Below are 26,583 nucleotides of genomic sequence, written 5' to 3'. Positions count from 1 at the left end.
CACTAAGAATTTCTATTAGCCAAATCACTTTTAATGCTACTCCTACTTCCTCTTTTGGAAACCATCAAGACCATTTCCTTTAACCACAATACCACATGTCTCGTACCTTCTAGTAATGTTTGACTTGCTACTTCTGACTTCTAAAACCAAGACCCAAGTTTCTTATGAACACCTGTAAAATTCCACAGTAAATTCAGTTCAATATAGAGTGAATACCATGGACCTTAACATTAAATTATCCCTAACCTATATAAATTTACTTCTAAAAATTTATATTAGCATTTTTTAATTCAAGGTCTATTTTGTTATGGAATAGTCTTATGACAAATTTTAACAAAAGTCATGAAGAAAGATTTACTGCTGCTTACTCATACTCATAGGAGTTCCTAACTTCTTCTGTATCATGCATCTTTTTATCTATCTGTAGAATATGGACCTCTTCTCAGAATGTTTTGAGGAAGGATTACAAAGTAAACTAATTCAATTGAAAGATACAATTTTTTCTCAATCAAATTCACACACCTCCTGAAATCTATTGATGCACCTATAACCCTAACCCTAGTTAAGAACCCTTGACCCATCAGATTTCACAAAGACAGTCAATTCTTACACACATGGTGAAGTATGCTTTTAGACACATGTGGACTATTCCAAAATAAACAATTCTCACCAAAACACTGTTTTAAACAACAGCTCTTTAAAACAACCCCATTATGGAATGTATTACAGAAACATATCTTTTTAATTAAAATTTAAACAGGTTAAAATGTTTATCTTAACATTACTAATTCTAGAAAAAATGAGTCTTACTTATTTAAAACTAACGAATAATCCTGAGGAAAGCAGTAATAAAAGTCTGAAACCAAGTAGGTATATAATCAAAAATATTAGGAACTGAAATACCTGATACCCACAGAGATTAATCTTCAATCTATCTAAACTGGCTAACTTGACTTAAGTTTCCAAAAAGATGGAATTATTTTGGTTCGTTTCCCCTGGAATGTATAAGCACAACGTTGTGGATTAAAACAAAAAGCTACCTGAAGCTTTAAAACTGTTTTTATTAAACTACAAGCCAACTTGCCTTTTCTGGGCTTTCTGAAGACATCAAAGCAATGGATAGCAAACAGCTATTCAAAACATCAAAGAATATTTAGTAGTAATAGTTGGTAACACAGTTGCAGATTTTGTTTGAGAGACATAGTGAACTTTCAAGAGCGGCCTTTAAAAAACACATACACATGAACCTAGGGTTCTCCGCATGTGTATTAAGTCGGAAGGGAAAGGAAGGTGGCAGGAGCAGCAAGGTTAAGGTTGTTATTCCTGTTCTAGTGAGTCACAACTCCTAGGTATTAGGTGAAAATTAGTTCCACCCTCACTTCTCCCTCCTCCCTACCTTCAAAACATGAAATCACCCCAAGATGTTAACACCCTCTCAAATGGCCATTACTTAGCAGCCTACGAGAAACTGGCAGAGTGAGGATGGGTGAGGGTCATCCGGTGAGCCATTTCCTTTTCCATCCCATCCCCTCCCCTCCCCAAATGCCAGGAACGACTGCAACATTGGGGAGTATCAAGTGGGCTCCCCACGGGCCTTTCTTGCCCCCACCCCTTCCATGTCTGCTGTTGCCGCCGCAGTTCCATCCAGAACAAGCAAGTTTCCCTATCTTCCCCCAACGTCCCCACCCTCCAGCCCTTTCCTGTCGAGCTCATTCCCCCGCCCTGGTCACCCCGCCCCCACCGCTGCGCTGGGGAAGAGAAGCAGCTGGTGGGGGGTGGGCGCCCCTTCCCGCAGCCCCATCCGGCTCCCCAGGGCGAGCGGGGAAATGGCTTCTGGTGCCTTTCTTGCCCAGGCTGCAGGGGCCGGGCCCGGCGGAGGTGAGCGCCTCGGACTCCGCAGTTAGGCCGCGCGGGGCCCAGCCCTGACTCTAGCCGGGGTGGGGGGGGGGAATGTTGGGGGGGGTTCTCCCCTTGGATGCGTCCTTCAGGCCTCCCTTCCCCAAGCCGCCTCCCCCTCCACCTCTCCGTCCTCCTTCGTCTCTGCCCGGCCCAGCCCAGCCCTCCCCGAACGGTGGCGGCCGCCGTGGCTGCCGCTGCCGCTCCCAGCCGACCTCCGTCGCCGCCGCCGCCGCCGCCCGCAGCAGCCCCGGGGCCTCGGCGGTCCATACCTTTTTGATGTTGTAGAGGCGGGTGAGCATGCCGATGCCGCGGTCGTTGAGGATGGTGAGCTTCTCCGCCAGCTTCTGCTGACTGGGCTGCAGCACCGAGCGCGACATGGTGGTGCCGCCGCCGACCCCGCTCCCCAGACAGCGGCCCGCGGCCTCCGCGCTCCCTCCCTCGCTCCGTGTCCTCCCGTTCGCTCGCTCTCGGCTTCCTCCCTTCCCCGCCCGCCCTCGACCTCCGCCTCAGGAGAGTGCTCCCATGGCCCACCCGCCCCAGCCCCGCCGGCCGGTGAGCACGGGAGCCGCCGCCGCGGCTGCTGCTGCTGCTGCTGCTGGGGGAGCTGCTGCTGTTCTCGCCGCTACCGCCACCGCCTCAGGGTCTCTTCCCCTGGCTGCTGTTCACCGGCTCCCGCTGCCTGCCCGCCTACCTTCCTGTCCGCCCGTCCTTCCGTCCCACCCCCGGCTCTCCTTTCACCCCACCCCCCAGCTCTGAGCCGCCTTCCCCAGCTCCTCCACTAGGTGTGGCGGCGGCAGCGGCAGCGGTAGCGGCGGCGGATCCGCGTCTCCCGGCCGGCCCAAAACGAGGCAGCTTCTCGCAACCCCCCACCCCTAGGCGCGCACCCGGGTCACCTGATCCATCTCTCCAGCGCCCCTCGGTGGCTGGAGGAGGAACTGCAGGAGCCCCAACACGGCTCCCACCCTCAACACTCCTTCCCCAACTCGATAGGGGCGACGGGAGGGAGAGCCTCGAGCTCTCCCTCCCAGGCCAGGCCCTATTCCTGCCCGGTGTTGCCTAGTAGGGGGACTCCAGGACCCTTGCGAAAGAGGGGGACTCCAAGGGGTTATGGCAGCGCTAGGGTCAAATTCATATTTCGTTCCCTAGTCTCCCGCCCCCTTTCGCGCTCCCCCAGAGTCGAAGAGAAAGCTCAGCTTCCATGCCACCCGCAGCGAATCACCCAGGGCAAAAGCACGGGGGCGGGAGGTTGTCCTCGAGTGTCGCTTCCCAGGGAGTGGGTTGGTCGCTCCCGGCACCCCACCCCTCTCACGCCCCCACCATCACTCCCACTCCTCTGACAGCAGCTCCCGGCAGAACGTCGCAGATGGTGCCCCTCCCAAGAGGCTGGGATCTCCTCCTCGCTCAACTCTTTCCCACCCCCCAACCCGGCCTAGCGAGTCCCTGCCTCTACCGCCCCGCAACCCCCCCCCAGTCTGCTTGAGAGATGGAGTCGGGGTCCCGAATCTAGAGCCCAGGCAGGAGAAAGGGTGCTGACATTCCCTTGATCCCCTGCTCCCATCTTCACGAGCCTCCTTTTTTGAAAACACGCTGGGTTTGGGGTTTCTGGGAGGGTTCCCCAGTTTTTCCCCTGCTAGGTCAGTTTCAGCTCAGCTGTCTGGTAGCTGTACCCTCTGGTCAAGAACCTTAAATTCCTGTTGCAAGACTGAGTGAGCAGAGAGCAGAGAAAGTAGGGAGAGGAGTGGTAGGGAGGGGCTGACATTCCAGCTTCTCAGAGCCCTGCTGCCTTCGTATTTTTGGGCTTATAGTCCTCCTGTTGTTTTAGTTCTAATTAGATTTGTCTTAATAACAACATACTGTCCAGACCTTTCGACAAAATACGCTCTTAACAAATACAGTAGACTTATTAGCAAAGAAGATATCGCCAGGTTGATCAGAGCACCTGGGAAGACATATCCTTCATTCCTACAACAGTCATGATTTTTTAGAAAGGGGATAGTCCCTTTGCAGGCCTTCCATGCCTTAGTACTAGTCCCCATGAGTTGCCATGTCTAGAAAATTTCATCACCTGGTGGCCAAATCTTAGTAAGGAATGAGTTTGTCCACACAGCTGAACTTCAGATATCAAACATGCCTTTGGAGTTTGGTAGGAGCTTGGACTTTACTGGAGTGGCTTTAAAAGAAATCCAAGGAAAACTCCAAGCCAAGAGGAATAGGAATAGGAGTTTAGTTCATGTGAAAGAAAAAGAATTCTATTTTAAGTAGCAGTTTTTCTTTTATTTTTTTTCTTCTTTTTCTCTTTTTTTTCCTAAGGCATCTTCCACACAGCTGCCAAATTAATATAGTTATCCCTTCCATATCGAGGGTTTGGGGGCACAGTTGCCTCCAAGATCTAGAAAATCTGTGTAAAATGTTTTGGTCCTCCCTTCATACCATACAAGAAGCCTGAAATATTATGGTATTAAAAGTTAAAATATGAGTTTTCATCTGGTGTTTTTATTTAAGTTTTTAAAGTTAAGAAAAGCTGGTGACATATTTATACGTTTCTGTGCAAAATAAATGAATGGCAATAGATTTTTAAAAAATCTTATTATGTACTTCTGTGTGAAAGTCTGTATAATGTTTCCCTTAAATATACATTATTTTACTTGTGAGGTTTTTTACTGAATAAATCAGAAATGTACAAGCCCTGGATTTGCTAGCAAGTGAAGAAGTTATTTTTTTAAAATTTCTAATTTTGGAGATCATGTAGAAATCAGAACTCTTACTGTGGTTTGAACTGAGGGGAGGGGAAGAAGGAGGGGATTGTCCCACATGCGTGTATGTATATTTCAAAACCTTTTTTTAAATGCAAAAGCTGTACATTTCTGGGAAGTTCTAAATTTTTGTCTTTTTTTTCCCCTTCAAGCATTTTGTAGTGAGCTTCTTTTATATATAGCAGACAATTTGAAAGAATACAAAAATATGTGAAGTTCATTTTTTAAAAAAACTACACTATATTGCTGGTACTATACACTAAAAATATTTTGATAAAAATAAACTAATAAACAGCCTCTATTTTAAATGTCTTTTATATAGACCTTGTGGATGAGAGCTATATACTTTTATGCAGTTTTTTAGGTGAACAAACTATTGAATTACTGGAAAAAAAGATGAAATATGTTGATATATAATATTATACATATATTTTATGCATTTTTGAGTTCCTGAACTTTTTCTGTGTCATCTGCTGGCCTTCCAGTGTGTTCTTCAGCTTCTGTAAAACTCCCCAAAATTCTTATTTAATTTCTTATGCTGACCCTCAATATATCAAAACCTCCATGGGGAAAGTCAAGATGTGGAAGGGATAACTGTATACCTAAAACATAGTTCTGAAGACAGTTCTGACTCCCCTACTTCAGCCTCTCCCTATTGGATCATGTATTTAGAACTGGAAGGAACCTAGAGGTCATGTAATCCAACACATTAATTTTAAAGTTGAAGAAACTGGGGCCTGAAGAGGTTAAATGATTTGCCCAAAGTTATATAATTTTACAATGTAGGTAATTGACAAAGCCAGGGGTCAAGCTTAGGGCCTCAGTTCAAATCCTATATGCTTTCTACTGCATTCTGCTGCCTGTCGTTGCCTCTAGGAAAAAGCACAAACTTCTCAGCCTGCTATCTTAGATTCTGTTTTTATTGCCCCGGTAAAATAAAAGTTCCTTAAAAGCAAAGATTGTTTTTAGGTTTTTTTATCTTTGTATCTCCAGTGCTTTGCACATAGTAGGTAAATGTTTACTGAATTGAATTGAGAAATTCATTTTTCTGCCCCACAATCTTGACAGGAATGATTTTATTCATAGGAAGAGAATGTAAGAGATGACCTGCTTGGTATTATTTGAAAAGGATGGGAAAGATTGCCCTGTCCCCAAATGTTACCCCAATCTTTCTGTCACTGTCCCTAAAAATCTATCATTACAGACTCATTCCTTTGGGTTAAGGCTTTGCATCTCCAAGAGTCTTATTAAAAATGTGTCAACTGGACTAGATGAGCCTCTAACCTGTGGATGGTCAGGAGACAAACAGAGCAGGTTAGAGAGAAGAGTCAAGAATCAAACAGAGGTTCCATTTCAAAGTGAGGGAAAGGGCTTGCAAGCTAGGAAGCAGATTGGAGACCTGTGCTAGGGCCTGGCCCCTACTTTAGGGTGGCTGAACCTTGATTTCTATACTTGTGGCTAGACAAAGAGTCAAACAGGATAGTGTAGAAATAGTAATGAGGCACAACAGCAACAGTGAGGCAAGGTTGTCTAGTGACAAAAAGTCCATTCGTAGCAAGGCTTCATGTCTGGCTCTGTTGGTGCATGCCAGAACTCAGGGACCATCAATTCCAGAAGGTGAGCACAAAGGATTGTTGTTATGCCATGCTTAGGGCACAGCTTGCTTGCTGGGCCTTAGCTCTGGAAAACTATTAGGGTGTCTCCTAATAGTACCTTGACAAATACATATACCCCTGGTGAGGTAGCATATTGAACAGTTATCAATCATTAATACATTGAGGGAATTATTTTATCAGATTGCTTTCTAACCTGACAGCCAAAAGGGAATGGAACAAAATGCAGTTTTGATAAGAAGGAACAAGGAGGGAAAGGTTTGGAGCATAGGCTACCTCCTAGAGATTGTGGAGATGACAGTGCTTTGTAGGGAGGGATTCTGAGCAACAAAGAAGCAGCATGTGAAGGATCTAGGGAGAGGTAATAAGAAAAAAAAAGTTACTGAAGGGAAAGTTGGGAAGAGGCCAAGAATGAATTTCCCATACTTCATGGTTTTGCTTAGGGCCAGCGTTCCTGAGTACCACCAAAAGGGAACTGTTCCTTTCTGTTTTTTAAAGGGGCCTTCCACACACACAGGAAAAGACAAAAAAAAAGTGTGCAAATTTGAATGCAACAGTTTGTCTTCATTAAAAGGCATTGGTAGAGCACTGACATATTCCTGGAAGGATTCATGCCTTTGCAGCTGCTTGTTTGTGTTCAGAAGGCCCAAAGCGGGAATTGCAGGATCATGGATGGTAGAGCTGGAGTCTCAGGCTCAGAAACCATCTAATCTAGAGGTTCCCAAACTTATTTGGCTTACCACTCCCTTTTCAAGAAAAAAAAAACTACTCAGTGACCCCCTGGAAATCTACTTTCTTTAACCCTGTAATGGTTTTTTTAAAAAATTTGTGTCATTTAAAAAATATATACATTTTTTAATGATGCGTTTAAATTTAATAATTTAGTGTAAATTTGTGGGTTTTTTCCTCAATCGAAATTTTGATGATGCAGTACTGTATCATGTAACCACATAGTGTCATACTGTTAACAAGTCATTACATGCACATATTCCTGCTGATACATACTGGACTTCCAGATAATGCATGACATACTTGCCTGCCACCACTTGCTTGTTAAGACCTGTTGGCTGACCTGACCACTGATCAGTTATAACTTGTATTTTGTGTGTTTATTTGGAAAATAATGTAATCACTACAACTTTAACTCTGTTAATAGATGAAACACGTACAAATGGTTTTTCAAAATTTTTTTATCTTCTCATCTTTTCTTGTGCTTCTATTTTATTTTAATTTAATGTCGCCCAATTGCACCAAGGTTACTACTGCCCCCCTGGATCATTCCAATGCCCCTCAGAGGATGGTATCGCTCATTCTTGAAACTTATGAACTAATTCAACCCTTTCATTTTATAGAAAAAGAAACTGAGAAACAGGGAAATTAAGTGACCTGCCCAAGGTCACACAAATAATATCAGAGATAAAATTTAAACTCAGATGTTTAGATCCCAGAGAGAATAGTCTTGTGACTGGGTTTTTATTATAACTCATTTTTAGACATAGAAAGGAATCATTTACTAGAATGGAAGATAGTATATCTAGATGAAATATTTGCAGTTCTTGTATTTGTTTACATTTTTCCTCAGAAAGTAATGTCATTAAAATACAAGACTTTGAAGATGACCCACATGTATAATGCAAAGTCAACTGTTGGTACTGAACTAATAATAATATATTTTATCATGCACCTATGATTACTAGACAATTTTAACAATTGTATGTCCTTTATATTTCCTTTGGTTCAAGATTATTTGATATCATACTATGTGAATTGGCTTGTAAAGTTTTTATGAGAAGCTGCTTATGTTGTTATGATTTTGCTGCAGCTGAATATTTGTATATAATAGTTTTCTGGGAAAAAAACACAAAAGGACCCTTAGGCCCTTAGGAAACACTTAGGAAACTAATTTTCTTTTCAAGAGCATTATAGGAATCCCTAGTTTCCTTCACCATATCATGAATGTTCCTGATAGCTGCTGTGGTGTTAAAGATTTTAAAATATCTCACTTCAGTTAAAAGAGCTCTGCTAATGTGTCCCAGGAATATATAGAGATAATTAAAATTATTATATGTCTTTAGAGAAAATGTGGGAAGCAGATGATAGCTCCATATTTATAATAGTCTTGGCAAGAGTTATCTGACTTGGATATCTTATGTTCGGAATGTGACTTTATTTAATTTTTTTTTTGTCAGGACCTGTGATTTTATTGGCATCAGAAACTCCCAGTACGGAAACTACCTCTAACAATGAATGAATGAATGAATGAATGAATGAACACTGTGCTAAGTGCTAGGAATGAAATAGAAAATTAAGACAGTCTTTGCTCTGAAGGAGTTCACATTCCAGAGAGAATCTTTAAAGGAAACTTCATCTGCAAATTGGATAGGAAAGTGCCATGGTCCTTGGGGTACAGCAGCATAGCAAAACAGATGGTAATGCTTCTTCTGTAATGTCAGTTCCACATATAAAACCCTATCCATTATGTTGAACTTTTGACAAAGCCAAGGACTTTGGTATTGAGAATTTTATTTTCTGGTTCTTTAGTAGCTAAGACTTCTGAGCAAGCAAGGGCTACAGCATCTGCAGAAGCAGTAGCCAAATCACATCTACTTAAGAATTACTTCTAAATAACGAATGTGTGGACTGGGCTGGAAAAAAAGGAGGTATTGCTCTTCCCAAGGCCTAGGGAGCAGAGAGTTTAAGTAATTTTCTTAAGACATATTTGTCAGAGACAAGACTTGAAGCCAGATTTTCCAGATTTGGAGGCTCGCCTTCTATCCACTATATCAGACCATGCCAATTGTTATTAGAACAGTTCTTATGTAAGGTACTGCACCTTTCATACGTGGATAGTTTATCTGCTGAAAGGGTTGTAAAAAGGACGCAGATGCAAGAAATACCAAGAATAGTAGCTTGAAGAGTTTTTAGGAACTGATAAAAAGCAGCACCCTAGATAAAAGTATTGAGGGCTTGGAATGAAAGTATGCCCCTCAAATGCAAATGCCTGATTACAGAGGTGACTGTAGGGCATTGCTTCCCAGCCACTAGTTTGAGTATGACTATTTTCAGGACTTTGGAGTATATTATTGGACCTTTAAAACTCTTTCTAATCTGTCCTTTCCCTATATTTTCGGTTTACTTACCTTTTACTATTATCCATAAACTCTATAATCCAGCTACACTGGCTTTCTTGCTTCTCTTTGACTACGACACTCCATCTTCTGTCTCTGAGACTTTTCACTATCTGTTTCCCAAACAAGGAATACTAATTTTCCTCACTTCCGCTTCTTAGTTTTCATAGCTTCCTTCAAAAACCAGTTCAAATCCAATCTTATAGGAGACCTTTCCTAGTACTTCCTACTAATTCCTTCTTCTCTGAGATTACGGTCTATCTATTTTGTATGTATCCTTTTTTGTATCTAGTTATTTATACTTCATCTCCTCCATTAGACTGTGAGCTCTCTGAGGTTAAGGTCTTTGTGTATACCTTTATTTGTATCCCCAATGCTTATCATATTGCCTGACACATAGTGAACATAGTAAGTGGTTGTTGACTGACTAAATAACAAATTCTTCTTTAAAGAACTGTTTGGGGACTATGCAACTATTGCATAACTACTATATATGACAAAAACATAGATTTGGGGTTTTTTAATCTAAGTTAGAGATGGGTCATTACACACAAGAAGGCTCTGATTTGAGACATTAGAAGCCAGATCAGAAAATCATAAGCTAACTGAGAAGTCATCTTGAAAAGACATAGAGAAGCTGACAAGAGAAAGTTGTGACAGAGAAAGAACACAGAAGCTGATGGAGCTGACAGGAACTGAGAAACTGACATGGAGGTACTAGTGTTGAAACTGAGAACTGATTTGATTGGAGAGCTCTGCTGTTTGAAAGAGCTGATTAGTATAAAGGAAGAATCCTCTTCTTTGGGTGCAGACCTGATTTGGGAGACGGGCAAGGCTACCTCACTTTCTAACATCATCTACATCTTGGGAGAATATAAGCCTCAAAGATTTGTCTACTTTGTGCTTTACTTTGCAGACCCCAGGTTTAAAGGAAACTGATTTTCATTGAAAGAATGTGAATCAGCTTCAGTGCCTAACCAAGAAAGAAGATCTAGAAAGCTCTGCAAGCCTTAGGCTTAAATTGCTCTTAGCCAAAAGAGCTCTGCTTCAATGACCTGAGAGCAGCAAGAAAGTTACTTTATCTAGTGGGAGAGTGGAATGGTCTTGATCAATAGGTGCTGACTGTTCCACGAGAAGACTACAGACCTCCTCGCTGGGAGTCTAGCATCATGAGTTTGCTCAGCACAAGAATTTCCCTGTCCATGTGTCTCACTGCCAGATTTCCACAAGTTTGTCTATACTCTCTTCCCACAAACACTGTGTGCATTAATGTGAGAGTGTGACCCAGGTTTAGGGGTAGACTGTTATATTTTGATTATTCTTACTCTTGCCTGTTCATTTAGTAAATATAATTCATGTTTCAGAGTTTATAGTGTTGTTGTAACTTATTTGTGTAAATGGGAAGCGCATTGATGGAAGGCTTAGGAACTATGTTGTGGGTATAGACATATTCCCCAAATATCAGCAGGGAGAGTGAGTTGTGGCTACACAGCCATCCCTGAAGGAACCCAATGATTTTCCTGGTTGGGTGAGTAAAGTAGTCCCATTTCAGAAAGAGAGAACCTGGAGATAGCTGGGGAAGGGGGGGGGGGCAGGTCTCAGTACCATGCCTTTTATGTCTACTATACTTATAATAGCTTCTCATTTTTAAGGAAACAGTATGCAAAAATCCAGCTTTTAAAATAAGTTGGGGGAGTCAAGTCAGCAAACATATATTAAGCACCTACTATATGCCAGGCACCTTGCTAAGTGCTGGGGATACAAAGAAAAGCTAAAAAAGGAGTTTCTGTTCTTTGTAATTACTGTCTTTAGAAAAAGATTTAACTTTAGGATTCTCTTAAATAATGAGCTAATCAAGTATATTTATTTATATGCAGATTCTTCCTAAATACATTAATTGAATGAAGCTAGGCGTTTAGGTCAATATTTCAAGGATCTGCAGTTTCATGTGTGGATACTCTCTTTATCATAACCCTTCAATAACTTTTAACCTAGTAGAAGGTCTTTGAGAGTTGCTGTGACCATAAAACCAGTGGCCAACCTTGTGATGAATTTCTCCAAACTGAGCTAAATTTATCCTTAACAACAGATATCTATCTTTCTACCATTTTCAAAGATTTTCCAGTTTGATAAGAACTACAGAAGCTTGAGCTTCCCTGATAGCTTGAACAAATCCAAGGTCATGTCTATGCAAGGATGAGATATCTGAGTAAGACTTTGGTGAAGAATACCCATTTTATAATAATGAAATCACTTATAATGCAAATCTTCAAAGCATTTAATGGACATTTTCAGATTATTTTGATGTTAATACTAAACGACTCTATGTCACTGTCCAGGCAGCTGATTACGGAAGTCTTTCCTAAAGTGTGGGGTAAAGGACAACAACTCCCTATTTGTTATGGCCTAGGATGTCCCTGTATGTTCATCAAAACCAAATTCTAGTGCTTAAGATCCACAAATCAATGTTGTTTCCCAACTCTAAAACCAGTGTCAGTCTTCAAAAAGGCCACTTGTTCATGATGGATTGGTAATGGAGAAAGTGGCGAATTTGAAGTTGCAGCAATAACATGTATTTATATTCTTATGTCAGTATAATGTATGGGGTTGTTCACGTCTGTGGGCTACATATGTATGATATTTGATCTCATTTTACAACTTTGTGGTTGCATATTCAGCATTTCAGAGACCTTTTTTCCTTAGATATTTTTCCTATAATTGGGACATAGTGTCACTAAAGTACTAAACCATCCACACTGCAAAGTATGTTCTTAATCTGAGATTTAGCTTACAATTGTGAATTTTCTAGGACATAGTATACAAAGATCACTATTTTAACCACTAGGTTCAATTTAATGAAAGACAGCATGGAAAAGTGGATAGAGTGCTGACTTGGGAGTTAGGAAGACCTAGATTTAGAGCCTATTTCAGACACCCATGGTGTAAACTTAGGCATGTCACCTGAACTCATGGGGCCTTATTTTCTTCATCTGTAAATTGAAAATGGATGTTACTCAAAGGTCTCTTTCAGCTCTAAATCTACGATATAAATGTAAATCTCCAATTATAGATTTTCTCCTATCAGAAGGAAGAAACAAGCCTTTTTAAAGCACCTATTATGTGCCAGGCTCTATGCTAAGCCATTTACAAATGTTATCTCCTTTGATCCTCACAAAAATCCTGTGAGGTAAGTGCTATTACCCCCATTTTGCAGTTAAGGAAACTGAAACAAAGAGGTTAAAGTAACTTAGTTACTTAAGTATGAAACTTAAGTACCGTACTAAAGTAGTCGAGGGTCTGAGGCAGAATTTGAACTTAAGTCTTTGTGGACTCCAGGTCCAGCTATTATCTTACAAGATACCATTTGTAAAAAGCACTTAGCATGTTGCCTGGCACATAGTAGGTGCTATATAAATGCTTATTACTTTTTTTTTTTAGGTTATAGATGTGTAGTTATGCAAAACACTTCCATAGTAGTCGTGTTGTGAAAAACTAACTCTATTTCCTTTAATCCTATCCTGCCCTCCCATTTATTCTGTTCTTTGACCCTGTCCCTCCTCAGAAGTATTTGCTTCTGATTACCCTCTTTCCCAATCTGCCCTCCTCTCTATCACCCCCTGCTCTCTTGTCCCCTTCTCCCCCTGTTTTCCTGTAGGGTAAGACAGATTTCCATACCCAATTGAATGTGTGTTATTCTCTCCTTAAGCCAAATCCTATGACAATAAGATTCCCTCATTCCCTCTCACCTTCCCCTGTTTCCCCTCCACTGTGAGAGACTTTTCTGTTTTTTTTTTTTTGTGAGATAATTTACCCCATTCTACCTCTCCCTTTCTTCTCCAAGTATCATCCTCTCTCATCCCTTAATTTTATTCTCCAGGTATGACCCCTTAATCTTCAACTCACCCTGTGCCCTCTATCTATCTATCTATATATACATACATACAATTTTTTTCCTTCAACTACCCTAATACTGACAAAGTTCATGAGTTACAAATATCATCTTTCCATGCAGGAATGTAAACAGTTCAATCTTAATAAGTCTCTTTTGATTTCTCTTTCCTGTTTACCTTTTCATGTTCCACTGGAGTCCTGTATTTGAAAGTCAGATTTTCTGTTTAGCTCTGGTCTTTTCATCAGGAATGCTTGAAAGTCCTCTATTTCACTGAATGACCATTTTTTCCCCTGAAGGATTATACTCAGTTTTGCTGGGTAGGTGATTCTTGGTTGTAATCCTATCTCCTTTGCCCTCCGGAATATTATATTCCATGCCCTGTGGTCCTTTAATGTAGAAGCTGCTAAATCTTGTGTTATCCTGATTGTGTTTCCACAGTACTTGAATTGTTTCCTTCTGGCAGCTTGTAATATTTTCTCCTTGACCTGGGAACTCTGGAATTTGGCTACAATATTCCTAGGAGTTTTCTTTTGGGGATCTCTTTCAGGAGGAGATCTGTGGATTCTTTCAATTTCTATTTTGCCCTCTGGTTCTAATATATCAGGGCAGTTTTCCTTGATAATTTCTTGAAAGATGATGTCTAGGCTCTTTTTTTGATCATGGCTTTCAGATAGTCCAATAATTTTTAAATTCTCTCTCCTGGATCTATTTTCCAGGTCAGTTGTTTTTCCAATGAGATATTTCACATTGTTTTCTAATTTTTCATTCTTTTGGATTTGTTTACAGTGTTTGATTTCTCATAAAGTCACTGTCTTCCAATTGCTCTATTCTAATTTTTAAGGAAGTATTTTCTTCAGTAATCTTTTGGACTTCCTTTTCCATTTGGCCAATTTTTTTTTTAGGGCATTTTTCTCCTCATTGGCTTTTTGGACCTCTTTTGCCATTTGGGTTAGGCTGTTTTTTAAGGTGTTATTTTCTTCAGTATTTTTTTGGGTCTCCTTTAGCAAGCTGTTGACTTGTTTTTCATGATTTTCTTGCATCACTCTCATTTCTCTTCCAGTTTTTCCTCTACTTCCCTTACTTGCTTCTCAAAATCCCTTTTGAGCTCTTCCAAGGCCTGGGACTGATTCATATTTTTCTTGGAGGCTTTGGATGTAGGAGCTTTGATTTTGTTGTCTTCTGGTTGTATATTTTGATCTTCTTTTTCACCAAAGTAAGATAATATAGTCTGACTCTTTTTGCACTGCTTGCTCATGATCCCAGCCAATTACTTGAGTTTTAAACTCTTTGTTAAGGTAAGAGTCTGCTTCCAATGTGGAGAGTGTACTGTCCCAAGCTTCAGGGTTTGTGTAGCTGTTTTCAGAGATACTTGTAGGGACCTGTAAATTTTCAGTTCTTCCAAGGTGGTATGATAAGGGGTGAGGTGTTTACTCCTTTCCTGGCCTGTGACCACAAGTATTCCTTTCTGTCCTGTAACTGTGAGGAGGGGTTCCTCTCCACAGCCACTACAAGCTCCACCATGCCAGTGCTCCTCCTCACCCCAGCACCGCTGCCCAGAACTGTGACCCAGATCCACACACGGGCAAAGCAAGAGATTCCTGCCTCAGCACTGGCAAAGAGATCCCTGCAGTCCCTCTCTGATCAGCCACTGGATTCCCCCTCAGTCTGTGGGCCAGAAGCTCAGGAAGCAGCTGCCCCTTCCAGGGCCACGCTCTTGGGAATGGAGCTGAAACCCCACCTTCCTCTCTGACCACCGACAGAAACAGACTTTTCCCACTGACCTTCTAAATTGTCTTTGGCATTGTGGATTGAGGAGTCTGGAAACTTCCACAGCTGCCCGCGATTCAGTCCTCTGAGGCCTGCTCCAGGTTTGCTGCGGCCTGTGCGCCCACGCTGCGCTGTGCTCCCTGCCCGGCGAGATACACCTTTCTGATCAATCATCCACGTTGTCTTGGGCTGGAAATTTGTTTCACTCTGTCTTTTTGTGGGTTCTGCTGCTTCAGAATTTGTTTAGAGCCATTTTTTATGAGTATTTGGAGGGATTTGGGGGAGAGCTCAAGCAAGTCACTGCTTTCACTCCGCCATCTTGGCTCCGCCAATGCTTATTACTTTCCCCTGTCCACTGTGACACCTAGCAAAAGGATTTTGTTACTTTTTTTTGTTTTCCCATCGTATTTCTGAAAGCTGCTTATAAAGTGTGATTTGAAATTTACAATAGCAATATCCTTCATCCTTAAAGAAGCCATATGACACCTGACTTGAAATCAGGGCAGAAATCTTGCCTCAGACACTTACTAGCACTGGGACTACGGATAAAACATCTTTAAGCCTCAGTTTCCTTATCTGCAAAATAGAGACAATGAGACAAAGATAGCACTTTCCTTATGGTGTTGTAAGAACCAAATAAGAAAGTGTATGTAATGTATTTAGCAAAACTTAAAACATATAAGCTATTATTATTATCATAGGGTGAAACATAGGAATTACAGTAATCAGAGAAATATTCAATTTTATTCACTTACACAAAAAAATAGACTTACGCAGTGATCTAATCCACTAAGAATATCTTTTAAAAATACATTTTTAGGGGAAAAAATAGATCAACAAAGAAGGAAATAAACATTTTTCGCAATAGTGGCTGAAGCAGAATTAGGTGGTGGCCAGATATTATGATATAGTGTAGATGAAATTAATATGAACCTAAATGTAATACAGGATATCTCTGGTAGTCAAAGGGGTAGATGTCATAAATAGAACTGATCTGGAAAGTCCAAAAAGAAAGCAATGAAAAATTAATTACAACCTTGATCTTTAACATTCCCAAACACATCTAACTAAAATCTTTCTTATGAGCTGTTAGGGTTTTGGTTACACAGTTTACATTTTATTTGTTTTTGCTCTGTACCATCTAGAGGCAAATTTGTCTTTTCCTCTAAAGTTCTTCTTAAAAAAACTCCATTTTCTCTGTGGGAAAATTCTAACTTAATGAAGAATTTAATTTCATGATTAGTTTTAATTTTCTTAGCTCTCTTCATGCTGCTAGAAATGCATGTGCTGGGGTTTTGGGGTTTTGGATTTGTTTGTTTTTTTGTAATTCAATTTTACACTTATTTTTTCTACTTATATAGTATTGTTGAAACAAATACTGGTATATGCAAATATTAGTTTGATCTTTAAAATGGTTTTGATCTTAATTTCTTCATGTATATATATATATATAGAGAGAGAGAAAGTGTCCCAAAAGTCTTAGTGTAGTTATAAGTTTTATTAGCTTAAAAACATGTATGTATATATGAACATTTATACATAAATATGTATATTCATATATTTGTGGAATAGAAACAGAATTATTAATAAACTAAACAGTGGATTAGGATAGGTTTTTCAGCTATTCATGTCTGATAAATGAGACATGACCTCCAACCCCCTGCCCCCCTATAGAAACTCAAGGATAGGGAATAAACAAAATCAGGTATACTTTACAGAAAACACACTCTGCATACAAGGATACTTCCTATGGTGATTATTAAACATAACAAGAGAATATAAACTGTAAGGATATAGGCAGATGAGCAGCGGGAAGTATATTTGGTAATGGAATCTCCTCAACTGACTCTTTCCCCTCCCCCAGCACCTCTACGTCCCCTCCCCCATTGAAGACAGTTACTCTATGTGAATCAGCCACAAGCATGCTGCACCAGTAGGGAAAGAGACACTACTGATGCTTATGGGGAATAGCTGTGGGGAGGAGAACTGGAAAGAAAGTGGAACACAATTTCATTGATATAGATAAGAACTCCCAGTGGAGAAACTTCCTCTACCAATAGAGATAAGCTGCTGTTCTGCAGACTCTAGTCCTAGAGAGTTACCTGAGGGCACTGAGAGATTGAGTGATTCCTTAGGATGACACAGTTATCATGTATCAGAGTTTGAAAGGAGGTCCTTTCTGAGTCTCAGGCTAGTTCTCCATCTACTGTGCCAGTACTCAAAGTATAGTTGGAGGATCCTTGGAATACCCCAAGACCTTTTTGGGGGGAGGTCCACTAGATCAAAACTACTTAAATAATAGTACAAAAACATTTTGATTTCTAATATAATGAATATCAATAGCTATTACCCACATAAGTCAAATTTCTAGTAGAGAACTTCAATAATTTTTGAGAATATATAGGGGTGAGGACAGAACCAAGATGGCAGAGAAAATCCAGGAAGTTGCCTAAGTTCTTGAAATGGAAATTGGAAATTCCCCTTTAAATTAATAAGATCACTCAAATAAATAGGTTCAGTTCAAATCTCGGTCATGACCGTTCCATATCTCCTGAGTGTTCTTGGCCTAGCATTCCAGGAACTAGCCATTCCTAGGTCACGTTGACATGGAGGGTTGGCTCCTCTCCTTGTGAGACGTGATGTTATTAAAAAACAAAATACCAAGCCTCAGGCGGATGGGAGCGTGGCTAAGGTCAGATGTGTATTGGACAAACCATGAATAGCGCAAGCATCAAAAAGGGCTTCTTGGCCCCAAGCCTTCTTTGTTTAGAACAATATAAAAACACTGCGTCCTGTAAGCCCGCTGAGCCTCACCCGCGGGAAGGACGCTTCGCCCGGGAAAATCTTTACACAATTCAAGTTTGTACTGGCTGCAACGGGGCTCCCAGCCGTTGACTGACTTTAGAGGTTCCCTTGAATTGGTGATGTATTCTCTTCCATTACCGACTCTCTTGATCGGTGCTATATTATTGATTGTTCTTATTATTTATGCTTTCTATGCAAATTCAAACTATCTGTGCTTTACTTCTTCTAAATAAATTATCTATTTCCTATTATTTTCTGGTGCATTGGAGAGTGTCATTTATAGGAGCGAATCCGAACCTCACTAAATCCTATTAATACAGTTCTCTCCAGTTTCCCTCAAAACAATATTAAATCAAGCCTCTAAATGAATTCTGGAGTGACCCAACCTACAAAAAGATGGAGTGAAACAATTCTCCGGCCTAAGATAACTTAGAAGGACTTCAGGAAAGGTGAACTTCAGAATCTTCCTAAGACAATTCAAATGGAAGCTGGGGGGTCCAGGCAAGCCAGGGGAAGACTCCTGGCCACGGAACAGATCAGCAACTGAGGTCCCAGTGGCACAGCAGGCCAACTGTGAGGCCTCCAGCCCCATGTAGCAGGCAAGCTGCCAGCCCTGGAATATTGGGCACAACAGGAGTGATAAGGCCAGCTGCAGTGAGCAAGTCAGAGGCACTGGCGCCATAAGCCAGTGACAAGGCCCCTGGCCCCCAGCACAAGAAGCTTGGGACAGTGCCCCCTGTACCCCAAGAGCAGAGTTCACTTACTAGCTGTGCGACCCTGGGCAAGTCACTTAACCCCATTGTCCAACCAAACCCCCCCCCAAAAGAAAGACAAAAAAGAGCAGAGTTCAATTTTAAAAGTCACAAAATAGGCTAGAAAATGAGCAAACAAACAAACAAAAAGCCCTGACCATAGAAAGCTACTATGATGACAGGGAAGATCAAAACATAAACTCAAGAGGACAACAACGTCAACATGCCTACATGCAAAGAAGCCTCAAAGGGGAATCTGAATTGGTCTCAAGCCTAAAAAGTCCTCTTGGAAGAGTTCAAAAGGCATTTTAACAATCAGATAAGAGAGGTAGAAGAAAAATTGGTAAAAGAAATGAGAGTTAAGCAAAACAATCATGAAAAAAAGAATCCACAGCATGGAAAAGGAAGCGTAAAAATTGGCTAAAGAAAACAACTCCTTAAAAAATAGAATTGGCCAAATTGGGGAAAAAAAATCCATGGAAGAAAGCAGCTTCTTAAAAAGTAGAATTGGCCAAATGGAAAAGGAAGTACAAAAGCTAACTGAAGAAAATAATTCCTTAAAAATTAGAATTAAGCAAGTGCAAAATGACTCACTGTGATTTTTTTCTTAGATTTCCTGTTCAGCACTTGATCTAATGTGTTTTCTAGATCTTTGAGGAGTTGTGTTAGTCTTTTCTGCTACTCTGCCAAGTTAGCTCTACTCCCTAAGAATGCTACAAAATAAAGACAAAAGAAAATTTAAAAAAATAGAAATATATGGAGGTGCTGAGATCAAAAAATATGAGAACTGCTGATCTAGGCTATCCTAGCTCTAACAGGAGCTTAGTTAGTTTATGTATGTATGTATGTATGTATGTGTGTGTGTGTGTGTGTATATATATATATATATATATATATATATATATATATATATATATATATATATATAAAGAAAGAAAGAAAGAGACAGAGAGAGAAGAGATATATATCACCCTATAACCTAGTTACATTGGGTCCCTTTGGTCCTGAGATTCTCCACAAGATCCAACTAGGAGCTGATCAGCTCTGCAATACAGTCTGACCCTTTTCTACGCAAGAGTTAAACAAACTTCTCTGCTGTACTTTTCCTAATACATCATTCCTAGGTAAAGAACTTTCTCATGCAATTCTGAATGAACTGGCAAGAAAAAAGTAAGCCATAAAAGAAAGTTCATCCTGTGTTTTACAACTTCTTTGTTGTCTAGAAGTTATACCTATGGATTCACTGTCACTGTGGCTATGCCCCACATCCCCATTCAAAAACATTTTCTTTCTTCTTCAAGGGGATGGCAACCTTTCAAATATGGAGTACCAAGGCACTGACCTCTGTTTTTTATGCTTTGAGTTTGGGGAAAAGAGCAAACATGGCAACTCTCACAAGGTGAGTACAGCACTGGGTACTGATTTGAGAAGTATTAGGGGAGAGGATGATGGTGGTGACAGCAATTTGCCCTCATGTCAATAAAAAGTAGGTTTATATGCCATCTTCAGCAGTCATATTATCAGTTAGCACACATGCTAACCCTTATAATACACACTGATAAAAATTCAGATGTTTAGAAAGTCTAGTTTCATTTTATTATGTTTTGTCTACATGGGATAATTAGATGAAACTGGAACCCAAATATTGATTTTCTATGAACATTGCCAGCAGTTTGTTTTTTTGTTGTTTGTAATGTAATGTAATGTAATGTAAAAGATCTGACCTGGATCAAAAATAAATCTGTATGGTTGGCAACAATTGCCTGAATCAAATTAGAACTACCTGGTTTGAGTTGGTTGCTTCTTGTAGACCGGGGATTCCAAACTCAAATAGAAAGATCCCTAAAACATTCATAAAGATCCCTGTGGGTCACATATTAACATTATCTTTGTTCCACTGTGTTTTATACATTTTAGTCTGGTTTAGGCAGCACTTGGGAGTGTTGCAATGTGCCACTAGTGAGCTGAATTTTGACACTTCTATAATTGGCTGTGCTTTATGTACCATCTACCTATCCATCAAAACACAATGGCCTGGCCAGTGCAAGCATATCCTGCCTTGAGCTTACCTGCCTTTGTCCTCCTTCTACCCCTTCTCCTCACCTTATTCCTTCTCTGAGATAGTAATCAAATCACTACTACTATTGCTACTGGAGGAAGTATGATAATCTACTGACCTATGACTCCACTCATAATCCTTCTGACTGGTGACCAAAACACCTTTTTCTTGATCACTGCTCTCTAGATGTGTTCTATACCTCTAGTTCTTTGAAGGCAGAAACTGTCTCAAGTTTGTATTTGTATGCTCAGCACCTACCATGTTTGGCACAAAGCAGGCACTTAATAAATGCTTGTTGATTGACTAACACTGACTGACTGATTCTAGATGCAAATAGAATTTTTCTTTTATCTTCTGTATGCCTGCCAAAAGGTAGCGTTGTTCAGAGGAAAGATCATTGAACTAGGAGTTTATAGACATTCTAGTCCTAGCTCTGCCATTAACTAGCTATAGGATTTGTCGGTATACTGGGAGACAACCTGCTTTTCAGAGATAAGGCCCAGCAAACAAGCTGTGCCCTGAGCTTGGCATGACCATGATTCTTTGCACTCCCCCTCTGGATGATCTCACCATTGGTACAAGTATTGAGACCTCCCCACACTGCTTCGGGTCCCCCACATCCCCATTAGGGGCAAGACTTCTGCACACAAATACTTGCTTGCAAGCCCTTTCCCTCACTTTGAAATAAAACTTCTGTTTGATTCCTGACTTAGCTGTTTCTGACCTGCTCTCTTGGGCTCTTACCCCAGGTTAGAGGCCAGTTTGGTCCAGTTGACAAATCATAGCCAAATTAATTAACCTATTTGTGCTTTGCTTAAAAAAAAAAAGACTTGTTTTGTAATTTTGTTAGAAAAAAATACACCCAAAAAGAGTCTGTCTTCTCTCCCAGCTGTCAAGTTGCAATGAGGGAAGGTCAGAGTCCTTTCAGAAAAGGAAGGTATTTCCCTATGGAACTGAAACTTCATAGCCCTATTCAACAGAGCTGCTAAGAAGCCACCACGCCTATCTGTATGCAGCCAGAGGCTTTCAGTCCTGCTTTTGGATTTATTTATGAAATAGGGGATTTGGCCTGTGTATTTAAGGTTCCTTCTAGCTTTAAAATTCTTTGTAGATTTGAGCTGGAAATGAATCTGTTTTTTAATTCTGTTACTGTTTCTGAAATCCTAGGTGAGCTTATCTCTTTTTTTGTGATTTAATTCTTTCATCTTCCCCATCAGGATAACTTATATTAAACAGGTTTAAAGATGTCAACAAAAGAACCTCAAAGGCAGAAGCTGGAGCCACTTGAAATGACTCTGAAGGAATAAACTGTTTGGCCCATGATAAAGCCATCATGACCCAACAGGACTGAATTCACCAAGAGATTGCTATCCAAAATCCACTGGTCTCCAGGAGCCTAGAATTCTCTGTCTCTACAAGGAGTACAGGCATATCTTGTTTTGCTGTGCTTAGCTTTAGTATACTTCACAGATATTGTGGGTTGGTTTTGTTTGTTTATTTGTTTTTGGTTTTTGTTTTTTCAAATTGAAGGTTTGAGACAACTTGGAGTCAAGCAAGTCTATTGGAGCCATTTTTCCCAACAGCATGCACTCATATTGTGTCCTGTGTCACATTTTGGTAATTCTCCCAATATTTCAGATTTTTTCATTACTATTATATGTATTATAGTGATCAGTAATCTTTGATGTGGCTATTATAGGACAGTGAACTTAATACATGTTGGTTATATTCTGGCTCTTCTCTAACCAAGCTGTTTCCCCAGCTCTCTCCTTCTCCCCCTACTTTCCTATTCCTCGAGACACAAAAAATTAGGTCATTTAACACCCCACCATGGCTTCTGAGTGTTCAAGTGAGAGGAAGAGTCAATAAATGTAGCAAACTTAATTGTCTTATTTTGAGAAATTGACATAGCCATCCCAACCTTTAGCAGCCATCAATATGGAGGCAAGACCCCCCTCCCCAAAGATTATTACTTACTGAAGGCTCAGATGATGGCTAGCATTTTTTTTTAGTAATAAAGTATTTTAATTAAGGTATGTACATTGTTTTTTTAGACATAACACTATTGCACACTTAATAGACTACAGTATAATATAAACATAACTTTTATATGCGCTGGAAAACAAAAAATTCATGTGACTCGCTTTATTGCGGTTGTCTAGAATCAAATCTGCATTATCTCTGAGGTATGCCTGTATTCAAAAGGCAACAACATTAAAAGAAGAACAAGAATCTATGCAAAAAAATGTTCATTCTTCCACAAGACCAGGTGTGATAGTGATGCTTCTACTGAGCCCTGAGTTCTCCCACCTGGAGGCCCTTCTGGAGGATAGCAAATAGCTGCAGAGGTTCAAAGTCATCTCTGCCAAGAGCAAATTCAATTCAATGAACATTTATTAAGCACCTCCTAAGTGCCAAGCTCTGGAGAAGGAAATGGCAAACCACTCCAGTTGCCAAGAAAACCCCAAATGGGGTCACAAAGAGTGAGACGTGATTGAAATGACCGAACATGTGTCCGTCAGTTGGTTGGTTGTTATCCTTCACTCTCTAAGAGGACCAAAATTAAATCACTATGTTAGTGTCAAGTTACAATGTGTGTGTCTGTGGCTGATCAGACCAATATGAACTTGGAATGCTGTCCCACAGGTTGGGCACAAATAGTCCATGTAAATATTTGGGGTGGATTCTCTAAATTTGAGTACCTTGTGTTTCTTTGAAGTTACTGTAATTCTGCTTCACTAATAGAACATAGCACCTTCTTTGATGAGGGCATGCCAAGCTGGGTGGTCCTGTGCCAGTGTCTCCCATGTTTCCCATGTCTCCCATGTCTCACAGCTGTTTCTAAAGTTCTTCAGAGAGACCTTGAGAATGTCCTTGCATTGCTTCTTCTGACCACCAAGTGAGCACTTGCCTTTTATGAGTTCTCCATAAAATAGTCTTCCAAGCAACTTGTGGTTGGCATTAGAACAATGTGGCCAGCCCATCAGAGTGCCAAGCACTGTGTTAAGCACCATATATACGAGTAAGAAAGACAGTTCCTGTTCTCTGGGAGTTTACCATCTAACTGGGGAAGGCAATTCACAAAAGGAAGCTGAAAGGGGGAAGGGCAGTGGGGGTGTGATGTTTGGTGGAGTCAAAGCAGAGCTGCCACGAGAAATGGAGTTATCTGGAAAATTCTGATCTGAGCCCTTTACCAAGTGAGGCTTTGGAAGGCTTTATTGCTCTACTCACTAATCCTCTAATCAGAGCAGAGAGGCAACTGAGGGAGTTGAAAAGGTATTGAGTATCAAAAACTGAGTCAGTCTGCTTGGTGATTAGAAAACCTAGTGTCTCAGGGCTTCACTGAGTTTGCAATGAAAGATTTCCACAACATATTCATGGATTCAATCAAGCAGGTGGAGAAACAGACTTCAAAGTTCCAGCTATTTACGTTCTTCAATGACCACCTACTCAGTCCACCTACAGCTGTCCAGCTCCTCCTACAAGCAGCCTGAAAGCAAATTCTTCAAGCACCTCTTTGAGATCAGAGGACTTTTATCAGCAGGAAGTGGATCCCTGCCCCTGCCAGCTCCGAAGCTTTCATCACCAGCCATTCCCATCCCCTGCTAACTGAGGGAAGTATGTGGGTATAAGTACAGAAAGGTTTTTTTGTGGTTGTAAAAGGTAATGTTTAACCCCTCTTTTGTTCCCTACCACCCTCCCCCATCACCCATGACCTCGAGTATTTTATTAAAGGGAATGCTGGTGGTGAGGGGGAAAAAAATTACTATATATAGATATTCAAGTCTGAGGGAGGTAGTGTGGCACAGTAGACTGAGCATTGATGCTAGACTTACTGGACCTGGGTTCAAATCCTCCCTCTTTTCCGAACAATCTTTATGAGTTTCCGTGGACCTCAGTTTCATTTTCTGTAAAATGACAGAGTTAATTGGATTTGATTGCCTCTGAGGTCTCTTCCAGCACTAATCTCTGATTCTATCCATTTTGTGTGATTCAATTCCACCATTTGCCAATTCAGGATAAATTATTTAAATAGGTGACCAAATAATTGAGGGAGGCAGTGGAAAGAGTGCTGGTTTTGTAGTCATTTTGTAGTCAAATGATCAACCACAAGAAGAATCTTGATTCCGCCAGTTTTGTGATCTCAGGCAGTCAGTCTCTCTGGACCTAAGTTTCCTGACCTGTAAAATGAAGTTGGACTAGACCTTTAAGGTAAAGTTGAACTCCAGAGTTATGATCTCATGATCCTAACTGTACTTGTCCAAGCCAAAATGCTTAAATAGTTGTTTGACATTAATTTTAACTATAGAAAGTAGTAAAATTATATTGTGTTTGAATAAATATGAGAAAAGGCTAGTGGTAGTGGACAAAGTGGGGAACTTGGAGTCAGAAAGAGCTGGATTCAAATACCAATACTAATTAGCTCTGTGACCTTGGGAATATGATCTCACCTCTCAGTGCCACTCCCTGGGATTTAATCTATTAAATCCCATTCTGATTGCTTCTGCATCTGTGGAAGGAGTTCTTTATACTGATGAAATCACAGACCTTTCCAAAACAGTATACACAAGAGATAAGTAGCATTGTTAGGACAAACCCAATTTCCAACACAAAAAGTAAGACTTTGGTGTTCATTATGCGTTATGTTGATTTCTAACTAGATTGCAATCTACTTTATAAAAGTTTTTTCACAAAGAAAATTCTAAATGTAGAAAGGAGTATATGAAACAACTTTAGACATATATATATGTATATATACACATATACTATATATCCTATATCTGTGTATACATACATACATACTTCCTTTTGACTGATCTTAATTATAAGACAGTTTGACTTAAAGTGAAGAGGGAAATCTATTTTTAAAGTCCTGTAATATAAAATGATAAGAGTCCAAATCAGCAGAGCAATTAGTGTTCATGTGTTTATTTTAGCACAGAACTACAAAGACTATTACTCTGGTAGCTCTAATGCTCTGATGAGAATCTCAGTTGGAAATCAAAGTTTCACTTTGACAGGGAAATGGGGAAAATCCTTCTGATAACCTGAAAAATCTCAAATGTGATGGTAAGAATATTTTTGTGGAAACAACAAAGCCTGACTCCAAGAGATCTCTTGGGTTCTAAAGGCCCATGAGATGAAATCATTAGACAGGAATGAAGAGAACAGGGCTTGTCCTCATTCCTTTTAAGGACTCTAAATCTAAATACAAATTAAACTTCAATTATTTTTTTTACTAACTTCTCCAGTCTAGACTGATCAAATCATATCTGGATCCTAAAGTATTCAGATACTACGAAACCTACTAAGTAATTACTAGGTACTGGGTAATTACATATATATATTTAAAAAGCACAGGATTTCTATGCCTATTTTTCTAGGGAATTAATCGTGTAATCCCTACATTTATCAAATGCAAGAAAACTCTTTTTTTTAAAAAAAGAACATTATGCAGGATTTCAAAGAGTGTCTCTTTTATCTTCATTCTTCTGGTTATTTCTTCGTGTGTGTGTGTGTGTGTGTGTGTGTGTGTGTGTGTGTGTGTACACATATACATACATACATATACATATACACATACATATACATGCACACACACACATATGTATATATGACTCATCCCTCACCCCCAAATAAAATATTCTGGTGATTTCTTTGCTAGTTAATACAACCAATTCTGAAAAAGAAACTGAAAGAGATTAAATTCAAGCCAGTTTATATTGTTTCAAATGATCGACCACAAGCATATATTTAGTTTCTGCTGTGAAGAGCACTATGCTAGGCATAGTGCTGGCAGAGATAAGACACAGTTCTGCTCTCAAAGATCTTATGGTCTTGTCAGAGGATAAGATAGGGTTACACAGATAGCTATAATATGCCATATTGCATGATGGGTGTACTTGAGAGTGATA

At 40.2% G+C, this 26,583-nt stretch overlaps 2 protein-coding genes across 3 annotated transcripts in view; one reads left to right on the top strand and one right to left on the bottom strand.

The window, feature by feature from the left end:
- Nucleotides 1-2,367, bottom strand: part of NCKAP1 (NCK associated protein 1) — a 129,884-nt gene extending 127,517 nt beyond the window's left edge. For both annotated transcript variants that reach the window (XM_021006377.2, XM_021006378.2), the window contains exon 1: nucleotides 2,169-2,367. In XM_021006377.2, the coding sequence (XP_020862036.1) occupies nucleotides 2,169-2,276 (108 nt within the window). In that variant the 5' untranslated portion in view covers nucleotides 2,277-2,367. The remainder of the gene's footprint in view (nucleotides 1-2,168) is intronic.
- Nucleotides 1,430-23,253, top strand: LOC110221676 (uncharacterized). Its single transcript, XM_021006380.2, has 3 exons — nucleotides 1,430-1,878; nucleotides 19,911-20,008; nucleotides 21,886-23,253. Exons 1-3 carry the CDS (start codon nucleotides 1,617-1,619, stop codon nucleotides 21,898-21,900), a joined length of 375 nt encoding a protein of 124 aa, XP_020862039.1. The 5' UTR covers nucleotides 1,430-1,616; the 3' UTR covers nucleotides 21,901-23,253.
- Nucleotides 23,254-26,583: the final 3,330 nt, after the last annotated feature.

Source organism: Phascolarctos cinereus, unplaced genomic scaffold (genome assembly GCF_003287225.1).
Source record: "Phascolarctos cinereus isolate Bilbo 61053 unplaced genomic scaffold, phaCin_HiC Scaffold_726;HRSCAF=1367, whole genome shotgun sequence".
Lineage (NCBI taxonomy): Eukaryota > Metazoa > Chordata > Mammalia > Diprotodontia > Phascolarctidae > Phascolarctos > Phascolarctos cinereus.
Note: the sequence above shows the minus strand (reverse complement) of the source record. Positions and strands in the feature narration are given on the sequence as shown.

Bases quoted from the DNA above. Each gene is read 5' to 3' on its own strand.
- LOC110221676 (XM_021006380.2), top strand. From the start codon at position 1,617: ATGTCTGCTGTTGCCGCCGCAGTTCCATCCAGAACAAGCAAGTTTCCC. The intron at 1,879-19,910 runs GTGAGCGCCTCG...TTCTTCTTCAAG, and splicing joins AGGGGCCGGGCCCGGCGGAG to GGGATGGCAACCTTTCAAAT.